A 15,743-nucleotide genomic window follows, 5' to 3' on the forward strand; every position below is an offset into this window, starting at 1 on the left:
CGTTGCTATTTCAAGAGCAACAAACCGATAAGGTTTAAAAATATTAATTGAGAATGACGATGGATCATGTGGTACACAAACAAGAAATATTGTTTACACCGAAGTGCTTAGCGCTACATTGCCAGCGGTGCTTTTCAACACACTGTTCCATATATCATGTTTATGTGTTCTCTTAAATTATCAATAATAATTGAAATACCTTTCTGTTGCAGGCTTTGCCGCTCCATGCTTAACCTCTTTTACCCTAAAAAAGAAGCAATTTTGTACATATATTTTGGAATAAATATACCTCCTTCACATGTACCATATACTATATACATAGTATATGATTTGTCCGCTGCAGTTATATGTACTGTTCTTCTTAGTAACATTTTCTTGTACATATATAGTAGTGTTGTTTTGTCTATACTAAAAGTATTTTGTGCTTATTGCAGATTCCATATGGCGCATGTACTGATTTCACAGCTATCATTTGGAGATTCAAACAAAAGAATCCTTGCAAGGGTCTCCAGGCTATGGAACTTTACTGATCTCAACGATGATACAAAAATTTTCCACACTGATCTTGTCTTACTCGATGAAATGGTAATAATTTACGTGCCAAATCCATTTTCTATATTTGCCTTACTATATCAATAATTCTCTTGATAACATGATTTGTATTTATAATCTGCAGGGGACTAGCATACATGCCCAAATTTACCCCCCATAACAGAAAAGATGAAACCTCTCCTTAAGGAAGAAAAGGTTTACTACATTGACTCATTCACTGTTAGGGCTGCAAACAGAACATACAGGCCAGTTGCAAACAACCTAATGATCCTCTTCAGTAAATGGACAACACTTGAAGAACACATTAATGTCCCTCCTCATTTCCCTGGTATTACATTTTCACTGACACCATTCGAAGATGTTCCTTCCCTTGTCGAGAAAAATTCATTCTACGTTGGTAATAACATACTTTTATTGTGTTGCAATTATTGTTATATACATCTTCTGCAATGCCATATCATTTTATTAAATTTATATGCCATATCACTGAAGTTGGTGCAGTCACTACTATACGTCCTAAGTCCAGAAACGCTGAGAGTTTAAAAAGGACAATACAGATCCGCGATGCAAGGTTAGTTTAGTACAACTAAATATTTACATGTTTATTATTTACTTAATCTTTTTCGCTAGCATTCACACAAACTATCTCACATATTCTTAACACTAAGTCATCTCTTCCAATTACAATTAAATCACTTTTTCCCCTCCAAATCTACAAAACTAGCAATTCAACTCTTCCTGTCACACTCTGGGGAGAAAGAGCAACCTCTTTTGATGCTGATGACATATACAATGCTGGTCAAACTCAAGCTCAAGTTGTTGTGTTTGTTGGAACACTTGTGAAAGATTATAGAGGATTAGGTACATTTCTTTCTAAACTTTCAATTACTGTAGTATTGACTACATGCAACTAACAATATCTAATAATTTCCTCCACATATATAGGCCTTACACTAACTGCAAGCTCACCATGCAAATGGTATATTAATCTAAATATTCCTAAAGTAGCAGAACTAAATGAGAGGTAATTTAATTTATTTAACGTTATTCTTACAATCTATGTGCACCACTGTATTCTTCAAGGTTTTCGCAGTATCCATTAATCTAAGATACAATTCTTCTATGTAGCTTTAGCACAAACTTTCAGCCAATCAAGTGGGTTGATGAGCCTGCTACAGGATACAACCAGGATGTACCAGAAGAAAAGAGTATTGCAGAAATCCTTAATATCAACCCTCACAAACACAAGGTTGACACTATCTCCAGAACACATCTAACAACATCTATCCACTTTTTGATGATAAAATTACCAATATGATATTTTCATTGTCTTCTTATGTAGGGAACACGTTTTATAGTAAATGTGACTGTCAGAAGGATATGTAATGAATATTCTTGGTGGTACAATTCATGTCGAATATGCTACAAAACTTCAAAACCATATGGCTCCAGCTATAGATGCTCCAGCTATTCTAACATTGGAATACCAGATCCAAGGTTCATAACAAAACACGCTCTGTCCTCTTACATCTTTAGCAATTATCATCCACACATTGCTATAGCCATATCCATTTTTCATGCAGGTACAAAGTAGTATTAATTGCCGGCGATGATGATGCTAATGCTACATTTATCCTTTTCGGAAGGATCGCACAACGGCTACTACGCATGCCCATAGAATCTCTCATTGAAGAAAATCCACCAAACAGTGAATACATTCCAAGTGAAATCACGTCACTTATTGGCAGCAATTTTCCATGGAATGTTAGCTTTACGCGGGATACTGTTATGAGAAGTCAAGAGTGCCTACAAGTTAATAGCATTATATCCGCTGGTGCTTCAAACTAGCCACTACTCCTTATGTCCCCAGATGCTTCACAAGTGACATTAGCTATTGTCTTAGCAAGCTCAAGCAGCTCTGTCCAAACAGCACCAACACCAAATGAAACAAGCAATGAATCACAGCAGCCCATTCAACCAAGACAAACCATCTCAACACCAACCAAGTTCACTATCGCTCAGGGAACACAGGACACCCCAACTAGCAAATCAAGTTCTTCAACACCTACCAAGAAAAGCATTGTTGTCTCAGTGTCTCACATGCAGTCTAGCAAGACCAAACCTAAAACTGATGATAAGGTAACCACTTTATAGCCACCCTTAAACTTGTTGTCACTCATACTGAATTACATCCACTCTCACTTCTTTCCTAATTTTGCAAGCCCAAAACTGACACAAAAGCTGAAGAAAACACCTCACATGATAAATCTTCAATTGTTGTCCTGCCTGATACTGCTGAAAATATGGTACTACTACATCTCTTTCCTTTCATCTCATTCATTAAGACTTAACCGCCACTTCTTTTACAAGGGAAAGGGACTACCAGAAACTGCTGAAGAAGCCAAACAAGCAACCCCATCCTCCCCTACAGATACCCCAGCCAAAAAAAGGTGCTTTGATCACTCCTAGGTGCATTCCAATAATAAAGATTTCTTCCATTGTAACTAATACATCGTTTCAATAAACAGAGGAAGGCCTACATCTACAGCAACACCTCCGGTTGCTAAGAAATTGTTCAAGGATGGTGCCCAGCAAAAAGGCAATGACAGGTTACTCCTCAAACACAAACTCACCTATCTACACATAACAAATTAGCAATTTAAAGGCATTCCTAATCTCACAGCTCTTAATTCATCTACACAATGAATGAGTTGTCGACGTGCAATCCATCTCAAGACTTTTGTTTATATATATGTACAAAGCTATGTCCCAGCTAGAAGACAGATGGCAGTTGTGAAATTACCCAGGACTAAAGAACCAAGATCTTTTGTTCATGGCTTTTTGTCATGATTATCATTGTATATAAGTGTTTCCTTATCTACCTTCCTTAGCATTGTATGATCTAAGATGCTACTACATCTGCTACCAATGCTGTAGAACATAGTATGTATATGCATGCAGTCTAGCTGAATGACATGCCTTTATACTATCTAAGTAGTTCGAGTAAAATGCCTGCCGTTACAGTAATAAGCTATCCATCTTGATACCCTTATTCACAAATGCTTACAATTCAATGCTTCAAACTAATTCATTCTTTTTCACCACCTAAAATAGGAAAAAAAAACACAGCCAATTTTCCAAAAAAGGAAAAACACAGCTAATTTCCCAAAAAAGAACAAACGCATTTTGATCCAGATAAGCTGGTGCAGCGCGCAAAGCGCGCTCCCGCTCTAGTTATTTTATAAGAGAACTACACAACGGTGTATACCTTTGGTCCATCAAAACACTTTAAATGATAACATCATATGCTAACGTAAACACGATAACTTGATACCAAATCTAGGCTAGTATTAGGGGTAGGGTAGAGTATAGATACTATACTTACGTCAGAACGACACCATAGAAAAATATATGGTACCGAGGTACTATATATGGTACCTATACACAGATAAAACTTGATAACATGTTGATGTTATGATGATGTCAATACACATTAACTATTTTATTGGAATGGTATATATTATTAATTTGCTTATATTTCAAAATCTATATCTCAACTACTTAAAATTTCACAACTTTCTGTTCGTCACATTCCGATTCATCCTTTTTTGCGTACGTCCGTGTCGTGCGAGCGTCTTCCCCGTCTTCCTTGTGTAGTCATTTTCCGATTCCTACTCGACGATATCATATGAGGGGACCAAAATCCACCGGATTTCGTTAGGCTTAACTAAAATTGGTTGAGGAGAAATGGAGAGGAGATTGAGGGGATTCCGTTTTCGCATCCAATTTGAAAGGAGAAGCAGTAGAGAAGCTCGATTTGAGAAGGGGATCGACTTCTACACTATGCGACAATGGAATTCGGTCTCGTCCGGAGGAAGACGACCAAGCTGGCCCAGTGAGCCCGATGTGCCAGTCAGAGAAAGGGAGGAAACCTAGGCTAGCTTGATGGGCCGAACATCTGTTGGGCCGAGGAGGAGAAGGAAGAGGTGGCCCAAATGGATGGGGAAAAGAGAGGAGGGAAGTGGGCTTGCACATGAAAAAAATTGGATCAGAAATATCCAAATCTTAGTAAGTCTATTTCGCCTTCCTTATCTTTTGCTCTTGGTCATAGGAGATGGGGAAGACAACAGGGCAGGGGAACCTCACATCTTTAGCTTGAGGGATGTAGATCCTATGCAGTGCTGCTGCTGCAGTAGCAGTGGCTGACATGTGGTGCCAGGCACACAATGACATGTGGGACCGGACACACACATAGGCTCTTCCAAATCTTAGTAAGTCTATTTCGCCTTCCTTATCTTTTCGCACGACAACTGGCGGAAGAGCCGAGGCGTCGGTGACCTTGTTTTCTTCCGAGCAGTGATGAGGTACAGTCCTGCCTTAACATTGGCCATTCGATTTGTTATGGACGCAGCGGATCACGCGGCTGCCAAAGTTGCAGTTGACGTAACGATGAGATGAGGTGCAGGTCGCTGACATGTGGGTCCACTGCCACGTCACTAGAAATCACTTTCCAAACCAACGAAGGAGACAATTTGCACCTGTTTTTGAAGTTGGAAGGCATTATACCCGATTTTACGGTTGAGGGATGCGTTATAAATTTCACGCCATCATAAATTTTATGGTTTAGAAAAATACCATTACTATTCACCTATTTGGTACTATTCCATTACAATTTCATATGTATTGGAAATATACCACTATATACCTTTTCACAACATTTTTTGTTTTTTAAGACCAAATTACCCTCCTCTTCTTCCTTCTTCCTTCCCCTCTCTCCTCTCTTCCTTCCAGCCGACGAACTCCTATGAGCTCATCAGCTCATGTCACAGGCTGCCGCCGACTGTAGCGCTGGAAGAGCCGCCGCGCAGGACACCGCTGCCGATTGAGCTGGAGGAGAGTGTGATAATAATCCGGCCCAGGCGGTGTTGGCCGAGGCCCAACAAATTAAAGTTGCCCGGACCCTAACAGTTCTTAGGCACACCTACTCGGGGAAAGGCCCAATCTCCCTAAAAGACTAGTCCAATAGGGGAAGGGTGGCTCTCCCTTTTAAGGTGGCTTCTTCCTCCCAAGCAGCCCAATCTCCCTGAAAGACTAGTCCAATAAGGGAATGGTGGCTCTCCCTTTTAAGGTGGCTTCCTCCTCCCAAGCTAAGCAAGGTGGAATTATTCAGAGGCTCACACGGTCGCCGCCCGACTTTTGTGTCTTTGCCAGCGGGTAATAGTGGAGGATGTCCTCATCATTCCCACTCCCTTAACAAGGACCCAACTCTGATACCAGATGATAACAATCCGGCACAGGTGGGGTTGGTCGAGGCCCAACAAATTATAGTTGCCCGGACCCCAACAGTTCTTAGGCACACCCACTCAGGGAAATGCCCAATCTCCCTAAAAGACTAGTCCAATAGGGGAAGGGTGGCTCTCCCTTTTAAGGTGGCTTCCTCTTCCCAAGCTAAGAAATGTGGAATTATTCAGAGGCTCACACGGTCGCCGCCCGACTTTTGTGTCTTTGCCAGCGGGTAATAGTGGAGGATGTCCTCATCAGAGTGTCACACAGTTGTGAGAGCTTGCTTGCACTCATTTAAGCTAGGATTCAGTAATGTGGGGCAGAAACGTACAAAATACGTTGGCCTATGTAGTGTGTAATTGTGTATATGCAGAGACATACGGATATGCATTTGCTGCATGTATTCAGGGGTGTTTATATTAAGGAGTGTAATATTTTGGCATATCACATCGGATATTATACAGGGTGTCGTATAGAGTGTTCGGACACTAATAAAAAAAATTAATTACAGAATCCGTCAGTAAACAGCGAGATAAATTTATTAAGAATAATTAATCCGTCGTTAGCAAATGTTTACTATAGCACCACATTATGAAATCATGGAGCAATTAGGCTTAAAAAATTCTTCTCGCAAATTAGTCGCAACCTGTGCAATTAGTTATTTTTTAGCCTATATTTAATGCTTTATACAGGTGTTCAAACGTTCGATGTGATAGGGTGTAAATTTTCTGTGTGGATCTAAACAGGGCCTCAGTGACTGAACCATGCCAGGTTGGTAGGAGTGTATGTGTATACAGGCTAGTTCGTATATGCTGTGTCGTATGGTAGGGCACAACACCTCAACCGGCCCACGCCTCCAACAATGTGGCAAACGCTCTTGTCGTCGACAACAGCCTTTCCAGCACACCGTCGTCGACGTCAACGGACCAACCGCTGCCGGCGGCTTCTCTGAACTTTGCCGAGACTGCAATCCTCACCGTGCAGTCCAGCGCCGTGGCCGGCTACATAATTTTGTCGGAGTTTGTCAAGCTGGAGGACGGGAGATTGGGGAAAAAGAAATTGATGAAGGTAGAAGAAAGGGACAATTTGGTCCTAAGACCTTAAAAAATGCTGTGAAAGGATATATAGTGGCATATCTCCAACACTTGTAAAATTGTAATGGCATGATTTTAAATAGATGAATAGTAATAGTATATTTCCAAACTGCAAAATTTACAGTGGCATAGATCCGATTAACCCTTTTGAATAAAGGGCAAGAGATGAGGGATGTATAATGAACTTATTTCTCAAATCTTAGGTTCCATGTTCCTATTCTCGCGACGCGTGACAATATCTAACCAAAGATCCTTCAAGAAGCCGGGGGTTATGTGGCTTGTATTAATCTTCATCGCGATTGTGGTTGGCACATCTCCCATGTTGCTTATCAAACTAGAGTAGATGACATGGTTTGGGGTGTGTCAAGCAGTAAGGCATAGAGATGACGATGACTAAATTTTCATCACCTTAGGATATGTTTAGTTCAGCATAAAGTTTGGATTTTGGTTGAAATTGAAGATGATGTGGCTGAAAAGTTGTATGTGTATGATAGGTTGATGTGATAAAAAAGGACTGAAGTTTGGATCCAAACTTTAGATCTAAACACAGCCTTAATTTTCTATAAAACCAGTGAAAATGGAACAACTGAATAGTGAAAAATATGTTCCGCAAGACGTCGTGGAAATAAGATCGGGAAAGCAACAGGGACATCAACGGACATAATCTAATAAAATTTAAAAATTATCTTACCCTTGCACGTGCCATTTTTTTTAGTATTAAGAAAAAAAAAGAAAACATTATCTGTTCATCGAAGACCCCGGTTCGTAGGGGGTTCGTACTCGCAAAATCCTTCGCGACCAAGGTACCTAATGTTGCTGCTACTGCCGTACCGCCATCCTGCGCTATCACCGACCACGGCGTTGTTTCAAAGCTAAACCACCCTTTCCCTCCTCCTCCTCCTCCCTCCCTCCCCCGTCTTCTCCTACCATCGCCCCGAAACAAATCCCCAATCCCTCAATCGCCGCCGCGATGCCACCACTCCACCGCCGCCTCGTTCTCTGCTTCCTCATCCTCGCCGCCGCCGCCGCCGCTACCACCGCTGCCTCCATCTCCACCCCCGCCGAGCTCGCGGGTAAGTATTTACTTTCTCCCCTCCCAAACCCCACCAAACCCTAACCCTAACTGTTTTTTAACATCCTTCTCCTCGCAGTCGCGTCGCACCCTCTGTCCCCCCTCCGTCTCCCGCCGGCCGCGCCCTTCGCCGGCGGCGGGGAGGGCGGCGGCGGTGGCGGTGGCCCCTTCTGCACACGCGTGCATATCCGCGGTCGCCCGTCCCGCCTCCGCGACCCGTCGCGCTTCTTCCACGCCCTCAGGGTCCGAGCCAACGCCACCCGCCCCAGCGGACTTGAGCTCTGCTTTCACCGGTAAGTGGGAATGCGGACATAAACCCTAGCGCTTCCTTGCTATGTCTGCGCGTTTCGCCTGATTTTTCTTTTGGTTGGCCCGGCTGGTGTTTGTAGGAATGCCACAGTGGGTCCATGCAAGTGCGCGGCGTCACAGTGCCATAAGATGGCCAAGAGCGGCCTATGGGTGCAAGCCATCTCCCCGTACGACACCCGGGTCCTCGATTTCCGGATGCCATCGGACCCTTCGAGGTCTATCATAGTGTCGACGGAGGAAGGTACTGTTTTCTTTCTCCTTGTTTCAGTAGTTGTGTTCTGTTTGCTGGCATCGTTTGCGTGTATATTGATGTGGGAGTGCTTTGGGGGCTTTCTGTGGTTGTGTTTGCAGAGTTCTTGCTTCACAGGGTGGTGTTCTTGTTGCTGGGAATGGTGCTGATGGCAGTGGCGCACACTCTTAGCGAGTCTGTGGTATTCTACTATGGCGGAGCAATGACGATTGGAATTTTCCTTGTAATTCTGATTATACTCTTCCAGGTGAGTTTACCCATCTTCACTAAGTTCTATATATATGGCAATTGATATTGTTTGAAGTTTTGTATGGTGGGTGTTGCCATCGTTGTAATAGTTTGGGAAGTTATATTTACATCATGCTTAGCATTGACAGTTAGAAGAATTATTGGCATAGGCGGGTGGCATATATGGAATTACCAAAGTTATTTTCTCATCTGGACAACATAATTTAAACTGTAAACTTTCTTTACTAGAGGGTTTTCTCTGTTACCTTTGTTTCAATTAGTAATATCACGTTTTGTTATCATGTTTAAACTGTAAACTCCACGCAACGACATTCCACTATTCCTATTTCATCTTATCATGTTTATCAAAGTAATCTGCATTCGCACGTCTTCTATTCTGGTGTATAATTTAAAAATATTATTCTGTTACATTTGTTTCCAGTTACCAACACTGCATTGGTGATTAATAAAGCTCTAACTGATTAGATACCTGTTATCATGCTTAGCAAGTCATATTCTGTAAAAAGGAATCAAGAATTGAGAATTTAGGTGTTTGTTATGTTTTGCTGGCAATTTTGTCTTGTATGTAAAACATGCCATTTCATTCAGTGCTTCAGCTTAATGGACACTCTCCCTCCTTTTCTGATGTGCTTATAATAAAATGTGTGTTTCCATTTTTTTTCCCTCGTGTTCTGTTAGGCGAGAAAGTCTCCTGCTTCTATATTGGAACCCTTTTCCAAATTCACTTTGGTGATCCTAAGCTTTTACCATGGAAAGGAAGGGTCGTGGGATGTAAACAAAGAAATGGGGCAAAACACTAACATAATAAGAAAGAAAATGATCGAGACAAATAACCTCATAGTGTTTGCATTTTTAACAGTTTTGTATTGATGACTTATCCTTCTCCTTTTTATCAATGAGCATAAGTTGATTCTTATGAACCAATCTGTCTAGCTTATTGAATTTTCAGTACCAAATGCTTAAACTGAGGTACGATTGTCTGTAGTCCCTCCAAGTATTTTATGTGACAACCAGTTACCTTAGGAGTGTTTTTTTAGTTCTTTTCTTAGCTTACTGTCTGATTTTTTCTATTTTTATCTTCTTTTTCAGGGAATGAAGCTTTTACCCACTGGTAGAAAGAGTTCTCTTGCAATTTTTGTGTACTCTTCACTTGTGAGTATTCATACAATTTGACTTGTTTCTGCTTTGATTGCAATGCCATATCCTTGGAACACTGATTCATGACGTTTTCTCAAAACAGGTTGGCATGACCACATATTTTTTGCACTATTTGTCGGGACTTTTACGTTCTGTGCTTGTGGAAATTGGGATTGCCGAAGACATGCATAATCCTGTATGTAAGTTCTCCTTGTAGGTTACTTATGGTTCATTTGCTACTTCTGTTTCCACCTTCAATTACATGTGCCATATGGAAGAAAGAGCTTTACCTTTTATGGAGGTACAAGTGTATAATATTTTCAACTTTGCAGTTTGCTGCTTGTGTTTTGTAAGTTCGTTTTCATAGATTACTGTGATGTATAAATTTGATAATATCTCATATTCTCTTCAAATATTTACTTATGCTTGTCTCTGCCAGTTCTTGTTGATAAATAGTCTGGTTATAATAGTCCCATAAAGAGATAGTCCATGATTTATCATTAGTATTCCCTTCAAGTTTATATGCTGCTGTCAAATTATCCCATAAATATATTGCTAATGCTTTCAAAAGCATCATTCGTTCAAGGTCCATTTTCTCTTTTCCCTGTGACATACCAACATCCAATATATGTTATTGCAGCTAGGTGTATTCCTTCTCGTAAGTGTGATCTTAGCTGGAGCCTGGTTTGGTTACTGGGGTGTCCGTAAGCTTGTGCTAACAGAAGAAGGATCTGTTGATGCTGGTGTGGCTTATTTTGTTGAGTGGGCTATCTTGATTATTTCTGCAGTAATGATCCTGCAGGTAAGTTGTTATAGTGACCTGTTATTTACTGACAATCCTAATAATTTGCTTATCTGTTAACTGACATACAAGCTTTTGCTTGTTCTTTTTTTCCGTGTAGAGTTCTTTGGACTATCTCTTTGCATTTTCAGCATTATTATTTTGCACAGCCATCAAAGCAGTTTCTAGGATTGAGGGAAAGTCAAGAGTTCTACGGTGCCTATCAAGGTAAGATGCAATATATTCGTATATCTTATTATCAGGGAAGTCATCTCATACTTTCGCATTGATCATAACCCTTGTCAATTGTCATCAAGGAGAATTTGACTTGATTGTAACTATGTAAGAGCAGGGTTCCTCATATTCTATTGTTTATGGTTGGGTTCCTAACTTTTATAGATTTAGCCAGTGCACTTTGTTATTTGTATCTGCTGATTATTCTTGGCCAGTGCACACACAGCTAAGTCCAATAGATGTTTTCTCCTATGTGTGTAGTATGTTGTGCAACATCAGAGTAATTACTTTAGATGTGAATAGAAAGTGGAACACTGACAGGAATTGGGTATGCTGGGAAATAATTCATGTCTTAGTCCTTGTATCTTTCTAAATGTATTATCTTGTAGATGTGATGGTGAATGTATGCAACTTTGTCAAAAACCTTTTGGTTACATTTATAACACTATGTTTCGTAGAGGTGACGCTGAATAATGTCTTTGTGGATAATAGTTTCTCCAAATGAATGGGTCCCTTTGCCTTAAGAATGCATTTCATTTTGTTACCACCAAATCTTTTGATAACATGGTTAACACATCAATGACCTGATTGTATCTCTTGGCAGGGCATTTTCGAACATTGTTCCCACCGGCTATGAAGGTTTTGGTGAGTACTCCAGCATGAATGGATCTCACCAAGATGGATTTAGCAAGCTTCATGGTGAATACATGAGGAGTACACCAAAAAGAAATTCACTTCGTACGGGTTTGTCATTTCTTTTACCTGTATGATGTCATAGTTCGGTATTATTGTTTGGTGAATGACCTAAAATCTTTTGCTTTTACAGGGTCAAGGAAGACATTGTCTCAAGATCTTGCTACGGATAGCTACTATTCTACCTTCCACACTAACCCTGAGCGGAAAAAGTTTTCAGAGGAGGAATATGCAGCATTCACTAGAGAAGAGACACATAAAGCTATGAAACAACTGGTCTCATCGCCTGATTTCAACAGGTGGGCACTAGCAAACGTGGACAGGATATCTGTGACTCCTCCACAAAGAACACCCCAAAATAGCATGAGCCAGCAGCGGAAACGTTTGTTCGGACTGTTTTAAGCTGTGTGTGATATCTTCCATCTAGTAATCTGGTTTCAATTGCCAATCAATAGATTTGAGCTGTATATCAGTTTTTCTTCCTGGTAGTGGTATCTTCAGTGTGCTTGCAGCGGTAGGTATTCAATGTATATGAATTGAGTGGTAGCTAGCAGCTGTAACAATGGTGTATTTGCTTGTGGAAGCGAATCTGTAGTAGCTGTAACGATGGCGTATTTACTTTTGTGGAAGCAAATTTTGTAGGATACCCTGTTAGGTTTCTTGTTGGGTTGAAACATCTGGAGTATAGTACTAACTTCTAGGTGCTACGGTGAGTCTCAAGCTGATTATATTGTACAACCGCAATTCATCGCTGAGGCTGCTTATGTAAACCGGAGGATGCCAGCTGCCCGATACAGTTGTAGTTGTGGAGCTTCTATGATACATTCTTTTGTGAAGTACAGGGCTGTTATGTTTTGCCACGTCAAACCTTAGATATGGTGTACAATTTTTAGTCTAACCTTTGGTTGGTTACTATGGGGTTGTTTGGTTGCATGCCACAGCTTGCCACGCCTAAAGTGAGTCATGCCACAGTTTTTTATAGTCACTTGTTTAGTTGATGACTCAACTATGGCTAGCCACACCTTTTCTCTATATGGCCCAAAATGTCTTGTATGTTTGGCTAACTTTGGCTAAATTGTGGCTAGCATGCTAGCCACACATTTTGTGGTAGCCACACCTTACCTAATATGTGGTTTGGTAAAGTTAGTAAGTAACCAAACATCCCCATATTTATGTCTTGCCACAATTTCATAGTTCTTGGGTCTACACCAACAATTGTGTGGTTCTACCAAAAAAAAAACAATTGTGTGGTCTGTGGTATGCCACACTTCTAGCAATGTGAGATGTGATAAATTTATGATTATCCTTAGGCTGTGTTTGATGGTGGGTGTTGGGAACCCATCTCTCATGTATGAAAAACGGAGCGGTTCATTAGCGCGTGATTAATTAAGTATTAGCTATTTTTTTAAAAAAAAGGATCAATGTGATTTTTTAAGCAACTTTCGTATAGAAACTTTTTATAAAAAACGCACCGTTTAGCAGTTTGAAAAGCGTGAGCGCGGAAAACAAGATGTGAGAGTTTTGGAAAAAAAAAAGGGTCTCATTTTGGGGCTGCCAAATTATGAGCTGATGACTGGTTTTACATTACTTAGGGTAGCTATGGGCTTTTCTTTTAAAAGCGGAATTTTATTTTAGGGTTTATCTATTTGAGAAAACCCCCCTCCAGATCTTATAAATTTGGCTTTTAAGATTTGTGTGGACTCCCCTAACCCTAGCCCCTCCCTCTTATCCTTCTCCCTCCTTGCCACCACGAACATTCCCTCGCCTTCCCCCCCCCCCCCCAAAAAAAATATATATTCCCTCGCCTTCTGCTCCAATGTTGCCCGGCCTCATCGGCTAGCCAGAAAGCACGATCGGCACTGGCGAGGTCCCTCCTAGCCCGCCTCCTCCTCCTCCTCCATTCTCCCCTTCCCCTGCTCTAGCTATAGTGAGGATTGTTAGTAGTAACAGACACTTATGTGTGTGTCCGGCCCCACATGTCATTGTGTGTCTGGCACCACATGTCAGCCACTGCTACTGTAGCAGCAGCAGCACTGCATAGGATCTACATCCCTCAAGCTAAAGATGTGAGGTTCCCCTGCCCTGTTGTCTTCCCCATCTCCTATGGCTCCCGCCAACGGATCCGCCACCACCAATCACCTCCTCCTAACCACAAGCTTCGGTTTCCCCCTTGCCACCAATGCCGGCCCACCCTACCGCCCTCCTCTATCACTATGGCTTTGGCACCGCCGACGCCCTACCGCTCGCCCATGTCCACCGCCTCCCATAGCCATTCCCTTAAGCCCGACGATCTCCTCCCTCTCCCCCTTCCTCCACCATCCCATCCCCAAACCCAACCCAGGACCTTAAACCTTAACTCCACTGTCTTCATCGGGGGTGTCGGAGCTGGAGAAGAAGGTGTCACTGGAGAAAAAGAGCATGGATCGTGAAGCAAATCCCTCAATGGTAATTTGTAAGATTTTAGCCTTAATAATCTATCGAATGCCATTTAGTAATTCCGTTCCTTCCGTGGTTACCTAGGAGAAGTGTACACCCTACCCTGCATGTATACACTATACATGCTTATGGTCCTAGTGAAGGAAGAAGTCCATTTGGTGAAAAGCATCGATATTTCAGAGATCAAAAATAAGGTAGACTTGATGCGGGTGTGCATTTTGTTTTTCGAAACTCCGGGTACACATTTTGGTTTAAGTATTGTAGTGTTCTTTTCCTCTTTAAAATGTTGCCATTTGTACTTAATTCCTCAATATAAGGGTTATTCCTATGTAAGGCGTCTTTGGTACTTAGTCATTCGGAATCTTCAATTTGGCTTGTGCACATTTAAACTTTGCAAGAACTGTGAACATTTGAACTTTGCAACAATTTATGCTCTTCCCTTTCAAGATTTATGAGCAATTTGAGAATTATACAGTGAGTCAATCAAACCAATTACATAGTAAATTTTAGGGCTTCTTTCACTTCAAGTTTTCAGTATTTATATTAGAAAGTCTAGGGTATGCTGTCTATAGTGTTTTTGAAGTTGGATTTGGTTGTATTTTATCTTTTGTTTCACTTTGTCTACTGTTAATTCGATCACAGAGGTATCAACAAAGAAAGTCTTCTCTGTTGGGTTCCGATGGTTCAATGGACAACATGAGTTTTAGGGTCTGGATCACCAATTTATATGATGACACCACTTTGAGGATTTACCAGAAGAATGAAGATGATGGTCGATGCTCGTTCGTATACTTTTATGTTTGGCAGAGTTTATTAGCATTGTTGGTTGTAATCATAATTTTAATTTCCCTTTAATTTAATATAATATGCCTAGTTTTGAAAAAAAAAACATAATACAGCGGACCAAAATATTCTTCTTGGCAACATTGAGCCAGGCAACCGGCGACAGTGGACCTGAAGAAGGAATAATTGCGTCTGTTGGATGCAGATGGAAGATGGACTGCACTGCACTCCTGTCCGCCGCGTGATTACGCCTTGATAACCCAGTTTGGGTAAGTGTGTGCACGTTCTGCTACAATATCTTTTATTTTCAAGTAAGTTTATACAAACGAAAAATTATACACCAAAATTTACACACGAAAATTTATATGTATAAACTTTTCTAAGTATAGAGGTTTATGCATATTTTTCTCGGATGGTCTGAATTGTCTGAAATCTTCTCCCGAGAGACGACGGAATCCATGCAGGAGGGGAAGAGGTCACCGGATCTGTCCCTCCCGTCGCCGTCGATGGATGGATACGCGGCCCACGAGAGGGAGGCGGAGATCCGACGGGATCCAGGCGCCGGTGGTGGATCCACGTGAGCAGCAACGACGACTTGGAGCCGGTGGTCGATCTGGTCATCGACAACTGGGGTGGAGAAGGGAGAGAGATGAAGAAAGATTGGATCACCGTTGTCCTCTCTCTCGTGTCGCCGGAGATTGGATCGGGGAGAGTAGGGGAGAAAGGGGATTAGGTTTATGGTTTTTAGACCCCTCCCCCCTCCAGCCGGCAATTTCATCGGCGTGTAACCAATCCGAGCCGTCCATCAAATCGGACGACTCGGATCGGTCCCGCGTCAGGTCGCCACCGCTGTTGGGCCACGCGGTCTTT

At 41.6% G+C, this 15,743-nt stretch overlaps 2 protein-coding genes across 3 annotated transcripts; both read left to right on the top strand.

Annotated features, from left to right (window-relative positions):
- Positions 1-441: 441 nt before the first annotated feature.
- On the top strand, positions 442-6,939 carry LOC127766292 (uncharacterized). Its single transcript, XM_052291375.1, is given in 8 exon segments — positions 442-585; positions 677-704; positions 707-952; positions 1,024-1,123; positions 1,277-1,413; positions 1,498-1,576; positions 1,681-1,744; positions 6,664-6,939. Coding segments are annotated over 8 exon segments (1,074 nt in total).
- An 840-nt stretch (positions 6,940-7,779) lies between these two features.
- Positions 7,780-13,041, top strand: LOC127768789 (uncharacterized). Of its 2 annotated transcripts, none has more exons than XM_052294435.1 (10): positions 7,780-8,002; positions 8,081-8,294; positions 8,391-8,551; positions 8,662-8,807; positions 9,899-9,961; positions 10,050-10,142; positions 10,587-10,748; positions 10,849-10,955; positions 11,566-11,705; positions 11,788-13,041. In XM_052294435.1, the coding sequence occupies exons 1-10, from the start codon at positions 7,900-7,902 to the stop codon at positions 12,054-12,056; spliced, it is 1,458 nt and encodes a 485-aa protein (XP_052150395.1). In that variant the 5' UTR covers positions 7,780-7,899; the 3' UTR covers positions 12,057-13,041. The 2 variants fall into 2 exon arrangements, with proteins under 2 accessions (XP_052150395.1, XP_052150396.1); XM_052294436.1 differs by having other exon boundaries at positions 7,785-8,002; positions 11,566-11,699; positions 11,788-13,018.
- The last annotated feature ends 2,702 nt before the right edge of the window (positions 13,042-15,743 follow it).

Source organism: Oryza glaberrima, chromosome 3, assembly GCF_000147395.1.
Source record: "Oryza glaberrima chromosome 3, OglaRS2, whole genome shotgun sequence".
Classification (NCBI taxonomy): domain Eukaryota; kingdom Viridiplantae; phylum Streptophyta; class Magnoliopsida; order Poales; family Poaceae; genus Oryza; species Oryza glaberrima.